The 26,332-nt window shown below is 36.6% G+C and overlaps 1 protein-coding gene and 1 non-coding gene across 10 annotated transcripts in view; both read right to left on the reverse strand.

Moving 5' to 3' along the window:
* The window catches only part of TRPM3 (transient receptor potential cation channel subfamily M member 3), a 400,684-nt gene that overhangs the window by 104,560 nt on the left and 269,792 nt on the right, over window positions 1-26,332 (reverse strand). For all 9 annotated transcript variants that reach the window (XM_072922315.1, XM_072922316.1, XM_041711361.2 and 6 more), the window contains exons 4-6: window positions 26,098-26,311; window positions 22,919-23,043; window positions 16,708-16,879 (exon numbers count right to left, since the gene is read on the reverse strand). In XM_072922315.1, the coding sequence (XP_072778416.1) occupies window positions 16,708-16,879; window positions 22,919-23,043; window positions 26,098-26,311 (511 nt within the window). The remainder of the gene's footprint in view (window positions 1-16,707; window positions 16,880-22,918; window positions 23,044-26,097; window positions 26,312-26,332) is intronic.
* Window positions 9,085-9,156, reverse strand: MIR204-1 (microRNA mir-204-1). Its single transcript, NR_049099.1, has one exon. It is a non-coding gene; the product is annotated as a microRNA mir-204-1 (primary transcript).

Here is a 26,332-nt window from a genome sequence, read left to right on the forward strand (position 1 = left end):
TTGTGTTGAGAAAACTATATGTCAAATTATAAAATGTAGACTAATGAATGAGCATACAAAGGGTGGAGTATAACAAGGTGATTAACAGAATGATTTGCACAGAGATCAAGGGCTAATTTCTTCTAATAATATTAAGGACTTCCCTGAACTGATGTTCTACCCAATCTAGACACCTGCTAATAAGGTAATAATAAGAAATATTCTTAGTAATGTGACAAATTGGGTCTGGATGACATTGAGGATTAATAGAAATTGAGAAAGTTCACAATTTGAGATGCAAAGCCATTTATGTAGTGTTTAATAAATTCTTCTGTAAACTGGGAACTCATTAGGAGGAAATACTAGAAAAGCTGATGAAAAGAGAACTGTCTTTGGTATAGCAAGACTACTAGGAAAAGTTATGATCCTGGAATACACACAGCAAAACATTTTCAGGAGGAAATGGGCAATTCAGTGCCATTGTGCAAGCCCCTCTGGAAATTCCATCCACATACTATCTGTACCTGTGCTCAGGCTTGTTCAGAAAGAATAAACTGGAATGAATAGAGGAAAGAAAGCCAAAAGGAATGTGTGGGGAATAAAGATATACTCTTATAAGACAAAAGTCAATGAGTTTGACTCATCTTCTTTAGCAAATTAGAGGGGGAAAGACACCATGACTGAATACTGCCATAACATACAGCACATTAGAAATGAACAGTTTTAGATGGAGATCAGAAGATTCCTGGTTATTAGATGTATGAAGTCTTTAAAGCCTTTTTGTAAGAATAAAAGGGAAAACTTTTTGTATTGAAATGATGGTCTGCTGCTCACCAATCATCATCATTGCAATCGTGTTGTGTATCTCAAACTGTTCCTGAGGCAGATTCTGTTCTTCTGCTGGAAGTCTGTTCATTACCAGTGCTTTCAACCAGATAAATAATTCTCATAATATAAATAATTATGGTTAATCTAAATAGCTGAACTATTTTTGCCTTTTGCCTTATTATTATCTTGAGCCATTTGAAAACATGTCTAAAATTTCTCCTGCAACCTTTGATTTTCCTTTTAAATATTTTTTAACATATATATATATTTTAAATTTAAGCCTTTATAGTCACAAGAGTTGCCTGGCATATAAAAGCTGCCTGCTGTTGTTCCAGTTGTGTTTCATTGTTGCTAATCAGATGGCAGTTTTTCTGTACTCTAGGTCTTTAGAAATACATTTAGCATGAAAACTAGCTTCAAGTTTGAGTCTAGTAAAATAAAATAACTTTTCTCCAATTCAGACTTCAATGAAACTTTGGAGCTTGAAGTTTAAAAACTCCCCAAAGTCATGGTTTATCATATACAATTAAGTTTCAGATTGAACTGTAACTCTTTTATCATTCTGGCACATTTCTTTGCGAGACAAAAAAAAAATGTAAACACAAACTTGATTTCTATATCTCATTTTCATTTGGGAAATTCTCTCTAATTTCAGCAGAAAGATGATTTTTTATTTTAAATTTCACTGTTCTCCAAAAATAATTTTGGTTTGGAAAAATCTACTGTGTCTTTATTTTGGTGGGTAAATTATTCTACTTAATTTTTAGAATTGGAAAATATAAGTTAATAATACTATGTTGATATTTCTTCAAAGTATAACAACTTCTGTCTTTCAGGAAAGTTCTTTTGCCTAGTGGTTTCTGAAGCCTAAGGTTATGAACTTCCATGGATTTATGATAATTAATTTCTGAGCAGTAATGGTATCCACTGCATGAAAGAAAGTCAATAGACATGGTGAAATAACAAAAGATCATGCCTGCTTGAGTACCTCAGAATTTCAAAAAATGAGTAAATGGGAATTACCACATCCTCAGCTTTCTATGATGCTCCCAATCATATTTAAGTTAGTAGTGACATTATAGTCATTTCAGAATAAAAACATAGCCACTTACACCAAGATGTCTGCAGCTCAATAACTTTCAGCCAAAATGCAGAGTATATTTGAATTAAAATTTCAGATATCCTGACACTAAAAATTTCTGGATGCTTCCCTGCTGCTAAATACTAGGAATTTGGAAATGAATGCAAAGGGTCCACAGAAAAATTTCAGTGCATCTGAAGATGCTGACTGACTATACTAACCCTGCATTTATAACTATGATGATATGAAATGGGGACCTGACTGTGCTTGCCTTAATGTAGCACTGAGGGAATTTGGAGAATATTGGCATGTGATACCAGCAAGAACCTCTGACTTTGAGAAGCAGGTAGCTGATAGACCTCTCTTTAACTGCTAAGTCAAATTCTGCTTCCTTCTAAATCACCTCAGAAATAAAAGAATTAGAAATTCTTTGTAATAGCTCTACTTCAGGTTGTGCATGCACAGTATACAATAGTCTGCAAAGGGGCTGGCAGTGCCTCACAGATCCACAGGGAGCCTTTGGTTTCAGACACTTCATTTGGAAAGACAACGGCAGGCTGTGAGGTGAGGTGCTAAATGCAGAGGTAATACATTCCTTACAATGTCAAGGACACCATTACAAAAGAAGTTTCTTGCATGAGTTGAGATTCACAGAAAGGAGGCAGTGCCACAATGAAACCTTGCTAACATAAAACTGGACTACAGTGCTGGAACTGCTGCCTCCTAGCATACATCCAGAAGGCAGGAACTTTATGCCAAGCACTATAATGGACAGTCCAATGAATCAACAAGGAAGTTTTCCCTTCATGTGCTTTTGTGGAATTTACCAAAAATTCCAGGTGAGAGTAGCATTAATGCACTACACTGAAATATCACACAATCTGAAACTGCAGAGAACCTTTTTTGGTACAGGGGAATGCATTATTATCAGGAAAGACTTGGTGTTGTCATCCAAACACAGAAGAAAGTGCAATTCATTTTTACATATCTGAGTACTTTTTTCTGTTTTCTAGAAGGCACCAAATTACATGTTAATCAGTTTTTTATTTAAAGAGAAACCTTTTAGGTTTGGATGAATTATTTTAAATATCTGAAAAATTTTGGTCATCTGATAATTACATGGAGGATTTATTTTTAAATTTAATTAGTTCACTTTTTAAAGCATTTCTAGGATGAGCTTTGGTTTGAAAAAGTCTTTTTTGCTTCTCCTTTCAGAAAGGGGAAATTTCTTGTCTAGCAGTATATGTGTGTACTTGAAATTGGCTGTGAATGCTGACTAATGTGTTATCACAGTGATGTTTATGACTTAAATAATAGTTCAAGATGAAAAACATCTGGTTGCAAAATCAAAAGTTTCCCAACTTAAGAATGGTCTCTGCATTTTTATTCTGTGTTATTAAAAATTGTTAGACAGACAGGAGATTTTTTTTCTCTGAGATTTTCAAAAGAAATACTAAATTTGTATCCAATAGCAGGTATGTGGGAAACATCTTGTACTAACTGGCATATTACTGTTTAATAAGCTCTTCAATTCACATATTAAAACCTTAATATTTCTGCTATAAATTCAAAAGTACAGGTAGCCTCTCATGACTTCATTATTAGAATACAGAAAAAGAAGTCATTATTTTCATGCAGTATAATGCAAAAAAGAAGAAAGTATCAAAGACCTGAGGCTCATCATTATACTGATTTCTAAAACAGTAACTCTCACTTTGAGCATTTCAGTAAGTATAGATTTTTGCAGGGTAGACTAAACTGCTTAGTGTTTCACAGTGTCAGGTATGGTGGATACTGCTGGTGGAATTAGACCTGCAATATTGTGCAAAAGATTTATGTAGTCAACTTAAAGGTTTGTTACTGTGCTATTGACTTTGTGGTCAGCAGCAGAGCCAATGAGATTTTCTGACAATTGGGATTCCAGGAAAGTATATACACATCAGAACATTTTTTTCCAATGTGCACCAAATAGCACATGTAGGTCTTCCTGTTAATATACGAACACCCTCATCATTTTCCCCTTGACACAGCTGTAATGCTGTAATATGTAAATTAAAATATTAAATTAGAAGAGATGAATGTATTTGGAAATAGAAGGAAGGAAAAGCTGCATAAATGTCTGTGTTGTGTGAAAAGGGACTAAAAAATATCTAGTATGCTTTGCAGAAGCCCTGTTTTGTTTTCCCAGTTCTTGGGAAAACATGAATATTTTATACTGTGAGTATATTTATAAATAATGTATAACTGTCTTATAAATTATTAGTACTTCTTTTAGTGAAGAGCTAAGCATGAGTTACCCACATTTTTATAGACTAACAAGTGAATAAAAAGCTTCATTTACTAAAAATTGCATTTACTACTCATATTTTAAAGCATGGTTTTAAGAGTAACTTGGATATAGCACTATGTTGTATACGATCCCTAAGTTCAGCCCTGAGTCCAGTCAAATAAAAAAAAGGTTCTCTAATTGACTAACCTGGTGGAAATGTGTCTAATTGCAGTATCATAACACTGTGTGGTGGAAGACACACCTGAGTTGATTTCCTGCTGGCCACCTTTGCTCCTTCATCAGGTCAGACATTTTGGTGTAAGTTGTCCTAAGTTAATTTCCTTTTCCTGCCTGGAAATTTGGACTGCAGAGTTTGGCAGTTATTTGGATTTGTTTGGCAAGTTGGGGCCTGTGTCTATCCTGCTGGAAAGTTACTGCACACCAGCCAGCATAGCAGTGATGAACAGCTGGACATGCGTGTCACACCTTATCCACAATGTGCAGCTGGAGAGCAAGATCTCCAGAGGCTGGATGCAATGGAAGAACATCAGGCTTAAGGCTACACATAAAACTGTGGACATACTGAGAGAGCCCAAACTGTCCCAGAGGAGGGGCGGAGTAAACCTGCACAAACCTTTGCACAGTGCTTGAGCAGTCAAACTGACAGCTCAACGTCTTTTCCTAACAAGGCACACACTGCTCATCTGTGCAGTGTAGAAACAGGACTCAGCCTTCCAAGTAAACCTGAACCTACCCTAGGCATGCACAGGGTGGTGGGAGGCATCACTGAACTGGAAGGGTTTGTCAGGTCTTTGGGACAGCAGGTATATTTGCATGATCAAGGAGCCTCTACAGTTTTGCACAGGTCTACCCTCCAGGTCCACAGATTGCTAAATCTTCCTGGACCCAGACGTCCTGCAGATGGTGGGGTACATAAATTAGCAGGTTTCGCCACTGGTCATCACACCCCAGCTTGGCTTGTGCCTATCTCAGATAATGAGACAATAGACTCTTAGCAGCAGACGATTCCTATGACAGGCTTTAGAACTGATTCGCACCACTACCTTGTGTACATCCTGCAAAGGATCTGCTGCCTGTGGGCAAGACTACTGTTCTAACTGCAAAATTCCCCTAGGATAATGGCTTCTGTGAGTAGTAAACTCAATGCTGTCTTACTGACTGACAACCAAATTCAAAAATACAAATCAACAGGTTTAGCCATGTTAGAGTTCCTACAAGTGTTTGTCAGTGCACAGTGCATAGAAAGGCACACAGATCATTTTGCACAAATGCTCCATATAGTGTAAAAAAAGCTTTAATTGCATCAAACAGATGACATGTTGCCAGATACAGGCTATTAATTCAATGGATGAAGTTATATACTCCAGGGCCTTTTAACACAAGGATTGTTTACTTCACGTATTTAGTAGAAAATCTCATTTGATTGTCAGTGGATGATTGATAAAACAGTTGTGAAGTTCAGTAACAATACTGATGCAGTTACAAGAACTTTGACAGCTTTAAACTACATTTTGATAAAATCTGACCTTAGTTTTAACCTAAATATATATGATGAACTATGATTTTTTAGTGTAAGTTGACAAATCAGCCTTATTCGTTTGTATTTTAAACACTGCAAAATAGCATTTTCTTACAATTTTTTGAGAGGCTTAAGGGGTCTTGCAAATCATATTAGAGTTTAGAGGTTCTAGTAAGTTAAAGAAAAATAAAGTAAGTCCTTATCTCAAGAAATCTGTCTTAGAAGTTCACTTTCTAGGCTACTGCAATGCTTCATGGGACAAGCAGAGTATGCAGCAGTGTGATGTATTAACAACAGCTGAAAGAAACTCCACATAAAACCTGTGGCTTCCAGAAACATTTTAGTCCAAGTGTTTACAAAGTACTTGGCTATCCTCATGCAAGCTACCTATACAGAATGGGTAAACAATTAAACATGACCTGAAATCTTAATAAGCAGAAGACCTGGTGCAACCTTAAAAGATTGAGGAAAATAATTTTTAGTTTCTTAACCAATATTTGCCTTACAGTAATGCAGAGTCAACTAAAATTGCTCTTTGGTTGTTAACACAGCATGTGTAACTGCAGGGTAAGTGATGTTTAAATATATTTAAAATTATATTGAATTCACAACAGTCTTCAAAAAGTTTGACCACACAAATGTGTCTGCTTCACCTCTGGACGTCTATGTGGTACTCCCTATGGTCCCAACTACCTCAGAAAGTCTAAGTGATAACAGAACATCCTAAAATAATCCAGATCCTTCATATTAGGTTACACTGAAATAACATTACAGCTTGGGTCTTTTTCTAAGTATTTGTTTTCAGGAAGCTTTTTGGAAACACCTTCTGATGTGTATGACACCTTTTTGGCTAAAATATCAATAGCAAAAGGCAAAGAGATACATACAATGTATCTGCAAGCTCCAGCTCTTGAAATCACAGCTGCAATATGTTTGCCACTAGAACAATTACATTACTATGTGATCATAACTGGAAGAAAATGAATGGATCTTGCTTTAGCAGGATGATGGAAAAGAATGCTGGGTTTTATTGCCCAGAAGTACAGGAACATCCCCGAAATGTCACATCTAGTTCAAACCTAATTTCACATAGCTGCACTTTTTACAGTCAGCTTTTCCTTTTCCACATCCCTTGTCCCAAGCATCTTCACTAGAGCAGAACCGCTTATTCCAGGTATGGCAAAGATAAGACGAGTACTTCTTTTAATCCTTCAAGAACTATTCCATAACAAAAGGAGAGAAACTTACAAATTAAAAAAAAAAAAAAAACAAAAAAGAATGAGAGAATAAAGAGATCAAACTAATTCTACTCTTTTCTGAGCACCTTTAATAGTTTTCCATATTCAGAAATTAAGGGGAACATCCATTTGTTTGGAGACTCATTACCAGCACCATGCCTAAAGAAATCAAACTAATCTGGTAAGCCAATACAAAAAAAAATCTAAGAACATTTGCTGTCTTCCTGAAATTCACCGAACTAGAAGATTAAGTGTGATTGAATGATACACAACCACTAATAAAGGGAATACCAGTAATAAAGGGAAGCTCACAACAATTTGACTAGTTTTTTATTTTCGATTTATTTTTTGATATTTCTACTGTAGGCTTGTTGAACATAATTTCCTATAATTTCCTTTTTCTTTTCCTGCTTCCCAAACAGAATTTAAAATCACTACTATGATTTTTATTTTGTTAATCTTTGCTTTTTGCCTTTGTAGTTTTCATTCATTCTGCTTATTCCCCTTTTTAAGCTAACATCCATTCTGCATTTTTATCTTTATTATTTCCCTTTTGGTAGCCCAATCACATTTTCACTTCATTTCTGTCTCCTGCTTAATCCATAATCCTCTTTTATCTCATCTTTGCTAGGAGTATAATTGTATTATATTTGTCCCAGTCTGTCTTCCTTTCTCTTCTGCTCTACCTTGATACTTTAATTCTAATTTCTATTTGTTCAGTGCTCCTTCCTCACCGCTCTAAATCCATCTTCTGATGTATCTGCCATCCTGGCAGACATGACATTGACAGACAAATCTCTGGACTTGACACCTGGAACCATATCTTCATTTAATTATTTACTGATCCTAAAAACTTCTCAGAAGGGAATCCAGCATAGTAACAAGAAAAGATTTGTGGTATCTTCTTTTGATTTTTTTTACTTGTCTTTGCTGAAGCATAAAGTTTAGAGAGTCCTCAGAAGAAATGTGACATGGGAAGGGCCTGTGTAAGACTAAATCCTGGGATTTGTGAGCCTCACAAGCTTCCAAGCAACCACTTGGTTACCTTCTATAAAATGGCAATACATAGTTCAAAAAAGCTGGCACTTCAAGATCAAAGACACACAAACACACACAAGAGCCTTTGTGGATTTCAGTCAGAACTTACCCTATCTGTCCTTGCAGTCAACTGCTTATTAGGGCAGCACCAGAGGACCTAACTGGTTTCACTCTTCTTGGAGCTCATCACCAATAGGCAATGGCCTAAGACACACAGGAGCAACTACAGTTTCAGAAATTCTCACATTCTGTTTATTTTCCCTGGTGCTTTCCCTGGCTCCCTTTGGATGTGAGCACTACCACAATATTGTATGCAGCACTTTAGGAAGTTATTGCATTGTAATGTAACCAAATTCTACACTACTTCATATTACATATTGAGGTGTTTTTCCTTGTCATATTTTACTTATTTTTCAACATATTTGAATCTATGTAATCTCAGAAAATTATCACGTATTCTTACCTGCTTTAGAAAACTACAACAGGTGAGATACAGAACAGCAGAAATTTGGCTGAAGTGGATTCATCCTAAAATAATGCTTCTTAGTTTTGCAGCTTTATATATTCAATAAATCTAAACCATCCAAAAATTAGGGAGCTGAAATCCACTGTACTCTTTTTCTTTGATATGAATCATATGAAAACATGTGTTTTAAACAAACGCATCTGCTTAAAATCAAGTTAATTAAAACAATTTATAAATCCACTTTCATGGGTCTATTGTGTGCTCCAAGAATGATTTTTAACCTGGTGCTTTCTCAGCCCTTTCTGAGGTATGTTTGTCTTCAGTTTGTTGATTCAGCCTGATCAACAAACATCATGAGGCTTTTCATGAAAAAACCTCAAGTTTTCAATCTCTAGCAAAATCTGAAATGAGTCAAAACTTCAAGCAGTTCTGGATTTTACTGAAATTTCACAGGAGTCAAGTTTTCAATCTTGCAGCAGACTTCCTCTCCTAGAAAGTAGTCTGTACCTAGATCTTCCCAGCTATGTAGTTATGAAAATACATCTAGGACCGCACAGAACATGAAGGAAAAATCTGAATCAAATGAGAATTCCAATGCATTTGATGATGATGTAATGGTCAGAGAAGGTGCTGGTGATGACAGTTGAACGTCCCTTTGCCTCCCCAGCCCCCTTCATATATTCTCAGGCATAGGATGACAAAGGGAAGTCCACGGGTCACATGAACAGATACTGCTGACATATGATACTGTCTAAACTGCTTTCTCTACCTAATGAAATCACTCAACTTTATCTATCAGTTCCTTACTCAGAGGTAATTTTTCTCAAAGGCCTACGAAAACTCAACTACATAAACCAACTCTATAAAGAAGAAATTATAAATGCAAGGTTGCAAGTTCCAATGACTATGGTGTGTCTGTTTTTCCAACAGCATATAGTGGAGGTAGAGCAAATCTTGGCATGTTTAAAATTAATGGCAGCAAATGGCATGTTTAAAATTAGAATAACTGCAGCATGATAATGAACAGTAAAATTCTGCATTTAGTCCTCTGTGGTCTGGGTTACAATTCCTCCAAAAATGCACTGTTCAAAAGAAGAGTATTAGTTTCACAAGGTATATCTACACACCCTAAGGATTTGGTGTGGTCGTCTTCCTCAGAAACCTCAATATGCTTCAATGTGTAGGAACAGACCTAGCAGTGTAAAGTGGTTCTTGTAATCTTCAAAAAAGCTATAGAGTATATAGGTTAAAAGATTTATAAAAAGTTGAAAATTTTATGAAAGATACAAAATAAAGCAAACTTCAAACAACTTCAAACTACTTCAAACAACCTGATTTTTTTTGAAGGGGTCTATTTCCACTTAAACATACACTGCCTTTACATCCTCTGGCTCAACATTCTGGTTTCAAATATGTTTTTTGCTCAGTATCTATATTTTTACATTATTTCTGGCTCTCCTGGAAATGGAATTGTTAAAAATCTAAGAAAATAACCTTTTTTTCTTTGACTTTTTTTTTTTCAGATAACTCTTTCTGAAGAAGAAGGTGGTAGTTAATTTTATGAAGAAAAAAGAGTTTTCAATAGCAGAAAAAAGTCTTCCCTCCTCATCAGCACAGGCTGGACTTCTGCTGGCTAGGTGACATTACTTATGCTTGTTATACTCATTCCTCATTTTAGTGAAGTCCTTTTGCCTCATTTTGTTCTTTTCACCCGCCTCTTTCCTTCTCTGAGGCTGTGTCTAATACTATAAAATGTCAGAAATCTAATAAGTATGAGATAATGTTTTAAATCATTAGAGGAAACATTAGATCTTTTTACATTTTAATCTATCATGGTAGCTGTTAACTCCAATTTGAACATCACTGCTTCACTGACTGGACTCTATCTGTTTCCAACCCAAATTTTAAGAATGTAAAACATCTGTGAGACAGTTACAGAGAACAGAAAATTCTAGCAGTCTTCTGACGAAGATTTTAATATTTTGATGTGTGAAGACTTCAATATAAGTAAAATATCTGAATCTAAAAATAAAATGTCATTAGCATGTGGTGAGTTTATTTTCAAGACCATTTGTCAGGTATGCAAATATCACACAAAGCTTATTTATTCTGCTCTTTGAACCACTACATTACCATTTCCTGACACATTCCTTCCTAACATATGCTAAACACAAATTTTATTACTTACATATACGTGGTATAAGACATGAAATGTACATGAAGGACAGAAAATTATTGTATGTTTCGCCAAATGGTTATGTATACACAAGAACATGCTATGAGTGCATGCTATGCTGTGCTATGCTATCCTATGTGTTACATCAAATTCTGATTCTGATGAAAAAATTATACATGTTCTTTTAAAGAACAATGTAGAACAATTTTATTAATTCACAACACCTTTCATTCAAATTAAAAGAGTGCAATGTGCAATGTGCAATGATCATTATATATATAAATAATCTATGTCCTTGTTTTGCTCCTCTGCTACAGTAAGAGCACTCATATGAAGGAAAGTAAGCTTTTGTGATGCAAGTGCCTGGCAACCATGTTGTAAGTTCTTTCTGGACTTGAGAATATTTCAGTCAATAAAAAGTCAGTTAATAGCAACTATCTCATATGAAAGGAAGGCCTTAGTGCAAACAGAAGGAATGAACTGCATATCATAAAAAATGCAAACATGAGTGCGGAGCCAAAACGGAGAAGCTTCAGGTAGGATTTTTTTCTGCAAGTGCTGGTAAAGGCCCTTTATATGTAATATGTAGTAGTTCTAGACCATACTTGTTAATGTGAAGGCATTGCTCTGTGTAATCACAAAATGAGTGAGACCCATGGCATGTCAACCTACTGGAGTGACTTTGTCTGAAAATGATTAACAGTCCTCAAATCAAATGTATTAGCCGAGTTGCTATATTGGCAATTTAATCTAACCATCTGTGGAGTAGCATGAATGAATATTTTATGATTTGTAACTTCCAACACACATTTTGTAGACAGATTTCTTCTTTATTTCTGGGTCAAACCATGACCGATTGCATTACTCAGCAACGTTCTGCAGAAATGGCAATGAAGTTCATCTTAGCAAATGACCAGGCCATTCTACAGCACTTTGGAAAAATAGTTTGCTAGTGTCCAGAAATGTTATCATTGCAGAATTTGCAATAGGTAATCTCTAGTAATTAGATGCTTCATTTATTTCCTTTCTCTGTTTATAGATTACATCATCTGTTTGGTGACACATAAAGTTCTTGTTCTGTATTGACCACTAGTATTCCCACAGGATGGGGAAAAAATAGAGTAGCTACACTTTCGCATCTTGAGTGATCACAAAATATCCATTGATTTTGAGACCAGCGGCAATACTGGTGAAAACTTTTCTGCCCTTTTTTTTTTTTTTCAAAACAGCTTGTTTGGAAACATTTCTTTGCACCATTGTGACCCATTGGAAAGAAGGTCTAAGTATACAACCTTTTGGAAAAAGCAGTTGTAAAAGGTACAAAAAGTTTATAATATATTGAAGACTTCCCAGGCATCAGGGAAAGGAGAAAAAGAAAAGAAGAAATTCTATTCCTTCTGAATAAAATTTAGTATTGAAACATAACATTTTAGAATGACTCAAAGCAAAGAATACTCTATATGAGATGAGACTGAGGGATGCACATGAACTTTAGAAAAAGAATAATTAAATCTTAGGCCTACAGTATCATGGCAGACTATATTCTGAGGACGGATACCTAATGACTGCTAGTTATTGTTATAATTAATTAGACTATATTGTTTTAAATGGATTTTAGGTCTCAAAGACAGTAAGGACTTGTATGATATTTAGGAAAATTAAGTCTAAACTTGAAAAATTCCACACAAATTGCAATTTTTCTGTGTTCATTCTTAAAAAATAATTTCAATGTAAATTGTGGATGTTCAGAATAAACCAGATTTTTTGTTTTAATCAGATAACCATATCCTTAGGCCATGGACTCAGGGTTACAGTGGGTGCCCACATGAGAGTGAGGCACCAGCATGCTCTTGGTGTGCATGAAGCATGCCAAGTACTTGGGCTATATCAGACCAGTGTGTCAAGTGTGGGGTTTTGTCCCATGCTCACTCTGTTCATCACTAGCAGGGCTGTAGCTGAAGCACTGGACGCAGGTTTGGGTTGTCCATGAAAGATAAGGAGAAACTGGCAAACATCCAGAGGAAAGATGCCTAGAGCATATGCCTAAGGACGAGAGTTTGAGACACCAGTGATTGTTTAAGCTTTTGAAAAAGAGTTTAAGGCGTTATCCTATACCTGTTGTACAACTTGCAGTGATGATTAAAAAGGTGTCAGAGGCATATTTTTCTTCATAGGGTGAGGTTCTCTGAAGGGAAAATGTCTAAAAAATAGCAGTTTGTGGCTTCAGATAACACACTGGTGATGGGGTTGGAGAAAGTTTGTAAACCTTTTGCTTGAGTCCTTATAGATGGTTGAATATTAATTATTGGGGGTTATGGGCTAGATGAAGCTATAGATAAACTTATTCAGCATTGCAAATACTCCTCTTTGAGAGGAGATTCACACTGGGGACCTTCAGAGGTTCCAGTCTATGGGTAATGTTATTCTACAGACAGCTGTGAACTGTCTTGTGTCCAAGGCAATGACACAGAGTTTAATCCCTTGAGCAGTTCCAGAAGCAGTGAATCAGAAATCAGTAAACTGGCAGTGGTGGATTACGTCAGCCTGACATGCTGACATCCCTTCCTGCCATGGAACAATGTAAGGAAAGCATTAGAGATGGAAAAATGATTGCCCTCCAATTTTTGCATCTCTGTTTCAAGCTGGGGCATTTTATTACATTAAAAATATCTATACCCTTATCCTGAGAATCTTCTGCTCATTAATGCAATATTTTTGAATAGTATGGACTCCATATTTCAATGTAAAAACTTTTACATGAACCATTGAGTTAACCATGTAATGCTATACAAATAAACTCTATGGCAGAGATAGTTACAAAGATATCTTTCCTTCCTTACAGTGTGTGTCTTCAAGTGATCTCTGTGCCTTGAAAATTCTGCAAAAAATCCAGGACCCAAATATTTGTTTGAATTGGAAACCAGAAACATTTATGATCAAATTACTTTGAATATTTCCTTTTGGTCTTGAAAGACTTTCAGAAAAGTTCTTATTTTCAACATATATTATGCACTTTGAAATGATGCACTTTGAAACTCCATGACTTTGAGACAAATTGAGGCTCACTTTAAGAGATGGTTGTTGGGCTGTGTTAAAAGTCTTCCTTTGTGAAAATAAGAAAAACCTGTGCTGAGCATTAAAGTATCAAATTAACCTCTAGGTAATTGCACAACAGAGTGACTCTGTGCTGAACCTGCAGGTTCAGGGCCACAAATGTCACCCTCTGCTTTTCTGAAAAGCATTTCTTAGTTCCTGAGTATTTGCTGGGAACAAAATAAGAGCAATACAAGTGGTAAAACCTAAAAAAGTAATGGAAAACAGAACACTTGATAAAGTATTTTCCCCAGTGTTCTTAAGAGGCATAATTGGAGATTCTTCTTGTTCTTCTTCCTCTTATTATTCCTGTTCTTATTCTTATTTTATAGTACACCAATTCAAGAAATTGGTTACTGATGAATAACTGATAATGATGCCATATTAGGAATAAAAAAAGCTGAGACTTTCAGAATTACCTGACATATTTAATGACCCAATTGAGTCTTAAATTTTATAAAAGAGACTGCCACTGTTCTAGCCTATTTGAAGGGGATGCCATTTTCTGTGTCTTTAATATGTGAGAACAAGTTTAAAGCTTCCCTTTGTGAACTGTATGTGACCCTAAATATCCAGTAGAGCTATCACTGCACTGGAGAAAAACGAAGTTAAAGCAAAGGAAATTAGATAAGAAGAAATGACAAGCCTAGCATGTAAAACTCAGGAAGGCTTAAAAATAAGAATAAAATCTACTTTCAGCACTATTGTTGAGGGGCAGTCTATGAAAGAAAAAGTTATCAATTGTTTACGAGTTCCTAAATATTTCTGTTTTCTAGAGCAGACTCTTTTTTTTAGGGATTAATAAAAAATTGCACCTTTTCCCGGTTCTCTCATAAAGAAAATGGTGATGCTGTCAGTGTTTTCCCCCACTCCATATGCTTGCAAGCATTATGGTAAATAAAGACATACATGCATGGCTGCACAGACTCCCATTTGGATAAAAATCCCTTGGCAGCAATGCCCTGTCATGCACAGTATGAAGGATCTACATTGCTCTGCTATAAATAAGGGTAAAGAAAAGCATCAGAAATTTGCCATCTGTTTGGCTGACCCAACAAAGCAGGTGGTCTTTCTCATCCATATGGTCAACTTCCTAATAACTGGAGTGTGGGCAAGACTCAGCCACCCTCTTTTAAAGCAAAGAAAAACAAAATATTGGAGAAACATTCTGGATGCCACTAAACCAAGATGTACAAATCTTATTGGCAGACTTCTTTTTGAGCAATTTTTTCACATTTCTCTTTGGAGGAAATGTTGTGATATCCAAGTATCTTTGTGTTTATAAGAGAGAGAGGGAGCAAGTGGTTAAATGGTGGAGAGTCTTTGTCACAGAGGAAAGTGAAAATGGTGATACTTACTTTTCTGTGTGGGGTGTACTGTAGAAAGAAACCAGAGAAGAAATGTTCTTCATTTTTTTTAGATGCTTGAAGAAGTCAGGCAAGTATTTGACTTGAACCACCTAAGTCTGTAGTTTCATCCATCAGTCACTTTTTAAAAGATAAACCTCTTGACCAAATCTGAATTTAGTTAAATCTCTCTCAAGAGATTTATTTTTTAAGATATTATTTTCCCACCAAAATGTTGTGCTGTAAACTGTAAAAGCCCCAACTTTTCTTTTAAAGGGCTTCAAAATTACTGTTTATGCCACAGTTTTATGTATTTTCACATGCCATTTTCAAATGTGCCTTTTTGCTGCTGGTCAAACTAGGATTAGATTACACTATCTACATCTGCTAAGGAAGGTCCCAGGCATACACCCACTGCTTATGATGCACACATTTAGTGCATAATGCTCTCTGAGAAAAAACAATGTAACTTTGATGTCCTAAAAGCAATAAACCTGTAGTGAGTGGAGTTCATGCAGTGCTGTTGAAGGCTGCAAGTGACACAACATTTTAATTTAAGCACAGATTATATTCATCATACAGAAAACTTTATCAAGCATGAGGAACATTCTAGTGTATGTTGATCCAACTAGGCCTGCCTGTAATTCCTTGTTATCGATGTCTGAGAGCTAAATGCTTTTCCTAGTCTCATTCCAGTTTCACATGCCTATGTAATCAAAACTTTCACCTTTCCTCAAAACTGCATGTTTAAAGAGAGTTAGTAGCAGAAAGGCTGGATATGATCACTTTTGAAAATTTAAATCTGTTTTCATTCCTAAAGAAATCTTATGGAGATACAGCATTGATATTTGTTTGTGAGACCAAAAATAGAACTAAAATTGAGTCCCCATCTCAAAGCATCTGTACACTACATCAAGCATCAAGGGGGGTATATTACAAAAAAATAATACTAGTATTGAGATATCATATTTTATTTTATTCATGCAGAAATGCTTACTTAGGCAACTATTTTTTCCTTTTAGGTAGGAAAGTGGTACATGAAAAGAAAAATATAACTTTGAGGGAAAAACTGGAGTTTCAGTCTGGTCATGATGTGATATCATCAGGGTTGCAAAAAATGAAGTGGAAGGAACACCTAAGTTCATATCTCAGCTTCTGGCTTTGGCTAATTACAACTGCTTAGGAGAAACTAATAAACACAGTATAAAGGTATAGCAGCACTTTTATTGCACCCTCTCACTGCCTATAAATATCAGTGTCTCTTCAACCTGCAAAACCTTTTTAATAAAAAACTCTCCCTTATGTACTGTCACCCTTTTCTTTAACTGTACTAATTTCACCTTATTCTTTACTAAATGATGGAGAACCTAATTGTACAGAGTTCAAAGGAAGACAGTCTACCAAAGACCTGAGTGGAATCTGAAACTTAGCAAATACTGCATGAAACTTAGCAGAAACAAATCCAGCTATTTGTGTTGTGCACTCTAAAACCCATTGCACTCTAAAATAAAATTTTGTCTTTTTTCATTATTTGCTTTCCTTAGATCATGGTCACCATAGACAGTACAAACACTCCACTAAACGTGCAGAATTATTGCTTCTTTATACTAAGTGGTTTTGCAATTATAAAGCAGTACAAGCAACGTTACTCACTTGTATTTATCTTCTGAAGTGAAATGTGCTTTTCCAGGTGTCTACGAAGCTTTACCTCTGCTCCATATTTGCCAGTAGTACCATTGTCAGCCAAAATAAAATGAGAATGCATGCTGTTGAGCACTGTCAGCTTGCTCATGGGATTGGACATCGTCTGGTATGGTCGGACCACCTGCATTTTAGACACAGAGGAAAAAGAAGGTACACTTAACTGAAAAGAGCCTCTGAACTAAATCAATTACAAGATAAGAGCTGACAAGATGAAACAAAAGAAAAAAACCAAAATTAAATACTGCATTTGAGTATTACTGTCTTTTATGTTTAAAGTAGAAAATGACCTTAATACTGCCCTTTCAGATGCAGACATGGCTTGAAGGGTTTTCCATGTTGATCTGTTTCAATAGTATCAATGTTCACTGCCTCAGCAGTGACAGTTCACTGCTTCTTTTAAAATCTGGCTAATGGTCAGTGCTCCAAAGATCTGGGTGACCACACACACACACAACTGTATACCCTGTCTGGTGCTGACTATTTAGATGGTTGGTGTAAAATCTCAACTTGATCTGACCAAATTCTTTGATTTGATTTGATTTGATGCTGGGTGGGCTCTTTTCAGACCCACCCAGCATCATGCCTCCACTGTTGGCTCATGCAGAAACACCAGCACTGGAGATACACAAGTACAGGTGAGTTCCACTCTTGGAGAGGTGTACACATGATATTACACCACATTTTCAATTTTCTTGGAAAAACAATTGGCCCACTCCTAGGATCAGTAAAAGGGCAGTTATGTGTGTTCACAACTTCAGAAATTTTCTGTACAATGGGGAGTTTGCTTCACTTCCTTTGATTTTATTTCATCAGGAGAAATTGTGCAGCAGACTGTAAAATGCCACAGAATTACCCCACTCACAGCCACCAGACAGACCAAATAATAGCATGAGGCCACATATTGGTGTCAGCTGCTTTGATGGGTGTCTACTGACATAAGTAAGACTGTACTAACACAGCAAAAGAATTGTTGTTGTGTCAAGGCACCCTGACTGATACTTCAAAGGTTTTCTAGCAATACTAATCCCTGCTTTTCTTACCTACGTCTTGTCTCTTTGGAGACACAAAACAGAAAATCTGTAAAATTAAGTCCTAGCTGAAGAAATGCTGCAATGACTTGTTTGAAAACTCAGCTGGGCTATCCTTCATTTGCAAGGAATTTTATTCGGCGTTCTAACATCATTAATTTTTCAGGTCTTGTACTTTTGATGCACAAATATGTATACTGAAAATTTGACATAGATGTTTGCAGACAGAAATATAATAAGTTATTGATTTATTCCTAAGCTTTTCTCCCTCTGTAATTTGAAAGAGATCTGTAATTGAGACATAATTCTTTAAAAATAATGTGTGTTAGCAATTTTTTAGCCAGAGATCTCTCTATATACATTATTTTCACTTGTGAGTGTCTGCCTAACTTTGGTCAACTCTTAGCCAGCAAAGAGAAATACACAAACTTCTTTTGCTGTTGTAAACTGCCATGCAAAGGGTACTCTGTAAGCTCTTTATCTGCAAAAGGAGGGAATAGGTCTGAGAAGACCTAGAGGGCAGCTGGCCAACAGCAAGTGAAGTGCACTACACTCTGTGAGAACAGGTGATAGCTCTGGCTTAGATTTTTTCAATGCTGTTTCTTTTAGTGCCTCATTCATACCAATTTATTCTACAGCTGCATATGACTTAACAAATATCAGTACACTGCTGGAATGTGTTTAATAGCTATCTTCTACAGACACAGAAACCATGTAGCCTGTGGCACCGGCAAGGCCTTACAGAAGAGGAATCCCTTGAGTTGCCTGTTGGTTGTATGAGTACAGGCCACTGTGCAGACAATTCTACCGACAGCTTGTGGTTTGTTCCTGAGAGCCCCAGCTCAAAACCTTCTAACTGTGACAGCTTGATCTGCAGCTCCAATGAGTTGCAGTACTGAAGCCTTCATATTTTGACTCAGTAATGCTGCTGCAGGACAGATTAAAAAACTATGCTTTTGTTCTGTGTTTAGCTACAGAATTACAGTATTAATAAATTTAGAGGATGTGAAAATAAGACTACAATTATTTTCAATTGAAATGTTCACAGCATGCACAATTCAACATCTGAATTCTTTTTTTTAACAATAAAATTTCTCAAACCACACTGGGAGACTCTTCCTGAGAAAAGGATAACCAAAATCTTCAGGAAGGTAAGAACATACTAGGCTTTGAGGCTACTTCCTTGAGGTTACCTGCTCTTCGACAACACTCAGCAGATTTGTGATTTCTGACTCTTGTTGTTTCCATTCCTCTGTTCTTTTCAACCCCTTGCATTTTACAAGTAAGTTAAATGGTTGGAAAAAACAATGACTTTAAACTGTCTTCTCATCCTCCTTTTACAGATATAGAATCACATGACAGTTTGGGCTGGAAGTGACCTTAAAGATTTCTCAGATGACCTTAAAGACTGCTCACCATGGGCAGGGACACTTTCCACTAGACTAGATTGCTTAAGGTCCCATCCAGCCTTGCAATGAGAACAGGGAGAATAGAGAGAATAGGGAATAATGTCCCTTGACATCTTCCTCTACAGATCTGAAAGGAATAATCTGTGCTCGACAGTCCCTCCAAATACAGTTTAATGAATGCAACAGCAGCTGTGCTGTGAAGCAGTGCTCATGCTGCATGGGCTGAGGGAATTCTGTCAATAGGTGAGTGGCTGGGCTGACCCCAGCACTTGCCTTTGCACCCTGAGGTGGCAGTGAGCTTGAATGAGAAGCATTGTTGCTCTCCTTAGATTTGCTGTAGGCACATGACACTCAACATAGAGACCTGAAAAATCTCTCAGGGTAACTCACCATGACAACAAGCCTGCAAGTGCCATGTGAACCAGTGCGTGAATCTGAGCAGTCTATGCGGAGGCAAAGAGCTTGTGATAAACAGTGAGCTCAAAGTAGTGATGGAAAAAGAAAGAGATGCATGCTTTGCTTCTCAAGGAGTAGCAGCTGTTGTTCAAGCCATTTCTGCAGCCTTGTTTCTCTGGAGCATACCAGGGAACAGAGTAGATCCTGATTTAATTCAGAGGTTCCTGGACCTTTTGGTTCATGGTCCAAATTCTCCACATATGCTACAAATATGCCAGTCCATCTTTGCCCCTGGTCTCCTATTGAGGTGACTTGGAATTAAACCAAAATGAGGACTGAACAGACCCTGAAGTAAAGACATGCATGCTACAATGACTGACAAAGTGTGCTCTTTTAGAAGAGAGAATGGTTCTGTCTGTAGGAAGAAACTTGTTTATAATCATGGTTTTCTACAAGACTGAGCAAGCCACTTTACTTTCTCAGTTCCATCAGAAAATATGGGGAAATAAGGCAACTAACTCCCTTGTGTCCTTTATTTCTAAATTAGAATCTGAGAGTGTTAAGAATTGCACTATTTTCTGCTATATTGCTTTTACAGAACTGGAATAAGTCTTTAGGGATCGTTAATAGTCACAATATAACAAATAGCAAACAGCAATAATATTTCCTTTAACTTGGTCAGTTTTATTTGTGGCTCTGGGGAAGTCCCCCAGGATTCCTAAAGGCTGACTGACTTGGAAGGTCTGGTAAATAAAAAAGCCCTCAGCTATGGCTTCTGGATCCATAAGGCTGAGGCATTAGCAGAGGAACACCTCTGCTGAGCATGCCTCCCTTTCCATGAGGCACAGGGAGGCCACATGCACTCGGGCATGTGCAATGACCACAGCTCCCCCTCTGCACCCCCTGCCCCTCCAAAACCCAAGACTACAACAGACTTCTGCCTCTCTCTGATACTGAAAGGGTATGTTTTTATAACTTTTCAGTTCTGATTATAATTTAACTAGACATAGTGCATATAGGCACAAACCCACATTGATGCTAGAGTTTACCAAATCTTTTACTACTGGTTGGTATAATTTCTGTGGCCTTTGATTCTTGCTTAATGATGATTCCTTTTACATGCTAATGGTACTATTTACATTTCCCCTTCTTCACAGTATTCACAGTATTCACCTCTAATGAGTCAGTCAATATAGAACACTTTGATTTAAAAAAGCTTCCAAAATAGCTTCCTCACCAAATGCTTCTAAAGAAACTGCACACATTGAATAAGAGAGAAAGTACTTTGGGGCATAAGTAACTGAGGAAAGCTGGGGGGAAGGGTGGGAAAATAGTGAGAAGGAAAAGGCAATTTTGTGAAGGCTCTTACTAAGAAGATTTAGTGACATAAGTGGCCTACCTCAAGCTGTGTTATGCTCCATTCAACATAGGTGTAAAGGATTTGTGATTAATTAGAGGGTAAAAATCTTACAAATATTTCAGTGGACTAAAGTCTTCATAAAACAGCCTGATGAGGTAGTTAAATGGAAGATGAAATTCGATATAATTAAGCATAAAGCAGTATCATTGGATGTACATCAGAGATGGATAAAACCAGAAGTGCTTCAGCATTACCTCATGTCATTGATCAATAATTTTATAAAACTATTTGGGGCCAGGAGGTTGAGAGGATAAATTTTATGTTGACTATCAAAGGTTTTAAATATTTTTGTCCTTAGTGATGACTCTGTAATTGTAACCCTATTGACATAATTGTGTCTGCCTTAATAGAAGACCCTACCCAAGTTAGTTGCAACTTTATATTAAATGTTTTTCATTTTGTGTCTGATGATCAGAGTAAGTATTAAGTCTTTTATGATTTAACCAGAAAGGTTTTTTTTTAAATAGTTTATTTTAAAATAAAATTATTGTAAACTTCTTGGTTTCCTGTTAAATTGTAAGGATATTTAGAAGAAAGTATTGTTTAAGGAAATCAGAAGTCAGGGGAGATGCTCCACTTGGCTGGAACACCTGGGAAATCAATAAATTTTTTAGCTTTTTCTTAAAAAGAAGGCTCCAGATCACCTTAAACAGGCAGTGACTGCCTCAGAACTGAGGTAGCTTTGCAACAGGAGGAAAAAAGTAATAAAGGAATAGGAATGTTTGAAAATTCATGGCTAAATTTATGTTTTTCTTAACTTTGTTCCTGCTATGTTTCCAGAACCCCGTGCCTAATCACTGAAGACTATATATTTGAAAATGATGCATATATTACACTTTAAGAAGATGCAACACATCCTTGTGCTTAGCTTTTTCTGCTAATTACCTTCTTCACTGCACCTTAGAAGAGTTCATTGGTGACTCAGAATTACAGTGGCTAAGTCTGATCATGCTTGTTTGTCTGGTATGAGTACAAGACTCCATGCTAGTACAGTTCCCCCTAACAGCTGTACTTTCATAGTGAATTGCAATAAACTCCAGTCAGATAATTTTCTTTATAATCATTGTAACTCCTCTGACTTAAGAGATACTTGAATCCTTTTCCCCTTCCCAACTTGGTCGTGGATACAGAACATACAGAGAAGAATGGGTTAGGCTAATGATGATAAGGAAGAAGTTCTTTATGCAGATTGAAAACTGTATTCTTCCACTCATAATTAGTCACTGCTTTTCAGACAGATTTCTTAGGAATGAACCAGAAGTGAGGAAAAAAGGGTTCCAAAAAGCTTCAGGTAAAAAATAACCAGTGCAGACAAACTATTCATGTATTTAAAATTAAGGAATTAATCTTACTGTATTAGAGTTTTAAAAGAAAAGTATGGTGTGAAAGAATAGGAGAAACACCAGCCCTATCCTTCAGAAGGTGGCTGAAGGTGAATTACTTGAGGTCACTCTTATCTACAATACCCAATAAGATCTTTCAAAATGGCATCAATAAAAATTTATGGGAGGGAATATATTCTAAGGAGGATAGCCTCAAATTTAAAATTTAACCAAGGCATTACAGTCTTGCTTGAAAATAAATCAGATTTCAAGTTTTGCAATCAGTATTTTCTTAAGTGCCTTTCTGGGTTCATAGAGTTCTAAGGATGAAGCTTTGATATATTTTGAAGAAGGCCTTTAATGAATTGCCATTATAATTTATTTTTAAATAACATACAGCGCAGGAATTTTTATTACTGATGTGTCAAACCCTGCTATCAACCCTAATGGAAAACCTGTGTATATATTGAGTTTTAGCTGCAGACAATAATTCTAAGAGGAATTGCTAAGAGGATGGAGACGACAGGAAAGATAACTGGAATATTTATAGACACTGAAAGTCATCTATGTCTATATAGGTCTTACATCTTTGCCAATCAGGTCCTCTTGATTTTCCACAATCCCCCAGGGAGCTATACCGATGGTGCAGATCTTCCCTCGAGATTTTGAGGCATGATCTTTCAGGGCATCTCCAACATGCCGAATGACCCCTGGCAAAGAAACAGCATAAAACAGAAATTCATAATTACATATTTTTTGTTCATTATCATATGGATTTAGTATAGACTTGTTTTTTTATAGAATACCTGTGCCTATTCTTACAATTAATAAAGCTATGAATACGTTCTTATTTCCTATTATTAATTTCTGTGAATCCATTTTATTGAATCCAAAAATTACTAAATGAAGTAATAAGGAAAAAATACACAGCTTTAGAAAGAAGAATGGAAATGCTGACAGTTGACTGTCGCTTATTTATCTGCACTTGTGCTCACATGTGCATGCAAGGATTTGTGTATTTCCAAGCACAGAAAGAAGCATAGGAATTAATTGTGCTCCCCGCCCCCCACCTCCCAGCTTGCTCAGAAATGCAGCTCGTACACAAATGCTCCCAATCAAGGATGGAAATGTGAAAACATCACTATGCTACTCTTTGATGAAGCTATTTTGCCACTCTTTCCAAACAAACTCAGTCACCTGAGATAGCTTCCTGCAGAGTATTAGCACCTGCCCCGGGAATCGTGAGGAAACAGAAACTAGTACAGAAAAAATGGCTGCTTCCCAGCATTCTTCCAATGGCTGCTTGCTTGCCCTAGACCAGCTCAGGCAGTGTTTCAGTGGTATCTCTGTGCAAAGGACAAGTGTAATTTCTCCTTCGTTTAATAAAATAATCTTTAAAAATCTGTCTATTAAGAACTATTTTTAGGATGTGGCTGCACTGGAGCAGAGAGATAGGTTTGCTGCAGTTGTTATCTGATTCTAAATTTCCATATTGTTCAAATGTCATGATTTCAAGATGACTGGATAGAAATCACAGTCATGCAATTGTTAGGATTTTGATATTAGCTTTCTGAACTGTAAATGACGCAGGCTAAGAAAACTCCCCACAAGCTAACAGATCCTCTATGTCCTTGAGTCTAGTATTCTTCCTGTGGTGGAAGGTAAAAAACCCCAACCCTGTACCTGCCACCAGCTATGAAATAAGCTGTTGGGCCTAAGTTTTAGGCTCTTGGAACAGCCTAAAGGATTTAAAGGAGAAAATCTGTCCAGACTGCAAAAAATTCTCTTGTTTAGAATAATCAGCTTTCAGCATGAAATGAATATTCAGAACAACAGTCATGTTTATAGTCAGGTATGCTCTGTCTATCCCACATCACTGATTCTCAGTCCAATAGCAGTATTTCAGGACATTTCAGTTATAATTTTCCTTAAGGTAAACCAAATTTTAAAATTTATCATCAACAAAAGAGACTGTACTGAGAAATTCTCAACTTTTATGATTCACAAATAATTTTCAACTATGAAGTTTGAGAACCTAGTCCTTGAGCAATCAACTGCTTTTCTCCAGAAATTAAAGCTTGCAATGAGAGATTACTGATATTGCAAAATTGCTTGTCAAATTGTTTGTATTTAAAACAGCAGAGAGTCACTTGAACTACATTGCATTGTCTAGGAAAAACAGTCCTTTTCAACAGCATTTATGATGACTTTCTTGGTTTGTTTGTATTATTTTGGCATTTGCAAATATGAGGATTTGAAAAATGGTAGGAAGCAGTTGTGCATTTGCCAAGTACAAGTGTTATCATCTGTCCTTTTTTTTAAAAAAAATGTGTATTTTGATTTCTATAGTTGCTCTGGTAACCCACTGCATTAAGTGTACAATATGTACATTGTTCTGATGTAATTTTAACTTAAAACTTATATCTGTCTTTCCCATCATCATGACAAGAGTATCTGACAACTAATATTATTACCACCATAGTGCACAGATCAACATCAACCTGATTTTATTCCTTATTTTGAAGAGATGTGAGTCATATTACATTTGTGTCTATTATCTAACACTCCAAAAGCTATGCCTCTTTGCTTTCTTCAGGCACCAATGCTGCCAGAGTTCAAAAAATCTTTGGACAGCCCTCACAGACACGTTGTGTGATTCCTGGGGCTATCCTGTGCAGGGCCAGGAGCTGGACTCCTTGATCCCTTTGAGTGGCTTCCAACTCAACATATCCTATGATTCTGTGCTACTTGTATTGCTGTTGTGATAAAACTGAGTACTGTTTTAAATTTGATGTGCTCTGAAAACCAAGTCCAAGACTCCTATTAAGCATTTCTATTCAAACATGTAGGAGGTGATCCACCATGCACTAAAATTAACACATGATAGAATGAGTACATTGTTTTCCAGAGACAGTAAGAAGATACACTCTTACTAAGGTAAAAAATTATAGCTTTGTTACTGCAGCAAATGAGAATAACATAAGAATTTACAAGTTCATGGCCTAGCTCAAAACGTTTTGCAACTCTGTAGAAGAACTTTTTTGATTTTCCCCTGAATCTCTCCCCCTTTCTGCCTCCTTCAGAGATGGTAACTGAGATGTCAGAATTTTCTGTCTAGGGACCTACATTTTGCAGCTTATTCCTAAAGTGTATCTGCTGTCTGCTAGCAGAGCTGGGCCAGATGCTGTCTTGGGTCCCTAGGACACCTGTTTGGTGTATCACAGATGCTCTTTGACTAGAAATTGCAGATGTTGCTCTAGATGAAAATGTAATAGCAAAAAATTAGGTTGAGCTGTCTATAAGTAAGGAAGAAGTTTGCCACCTCATCCAAAAACCAGAACTTTTTTCCTTTAATACTTTGTGTGACCTAATTAAATAAAATAAATGTCCTTGCTGGATGAAAGGGTTTTCAGTTTTTTGTAATGAAAGTTGGACTTCTTTGACTAGTAGACCTTCCCTGCAGCTTACAGCTGATCTTATAAAGTCTTCCTTGGTGATATACTAATACAATTACCTTGCTGGAGGTTTTATTTTCAGCTCCAAAGTGTGCTTTTCGTACTTCAGCAAACCTTTTATTCCATTTTATACCAGCGGCCAGGTTGGTGTGAACTTCACATTTTCTTGTTTTCACATAGTACAGAAATGACAAATAAAACCAAACATGGAATAGCTTTCTAATCTCATAATTCCTACTTTTTCCCCCTTTTTTTTTGTGATGAAGTCTCCTAGATGCTACTGTGATTTTATTTCAATGTTGCTCTTACCTGTGTTTACTCCTCCAGTGAATATCCATGCTCCAGTTGTCATCGCAGCCTTAATAAGTCCTTTTCCAAAGACTTGTTTGAGTTTTGGCTGAAGTTCAAAATTCTGAAGGCCCCCATGCACAGAGATGAGAAGTTTGGGGAGCTCAAGTTGCCACTCTTTGGTCATCAGATGCAGAAGAAGGTCAGGCTTTGTGTCAAAAGACACACGTACATACTGCAGAAACAAGGGCAATAG

Source organism: Taeniopygia guttata, chromosome Z, assembly GCF_048771995.1.
Source record: "Taeniopygia guttata chromosome Z, bTaeGut7.mat, whole genome shotgun sequence".
NCBI lineage: Eukaryota > Metazoa > Chordata > Aves > Passeriformes > Estrildidae > Taeniopygia > Taeniopygia guttata.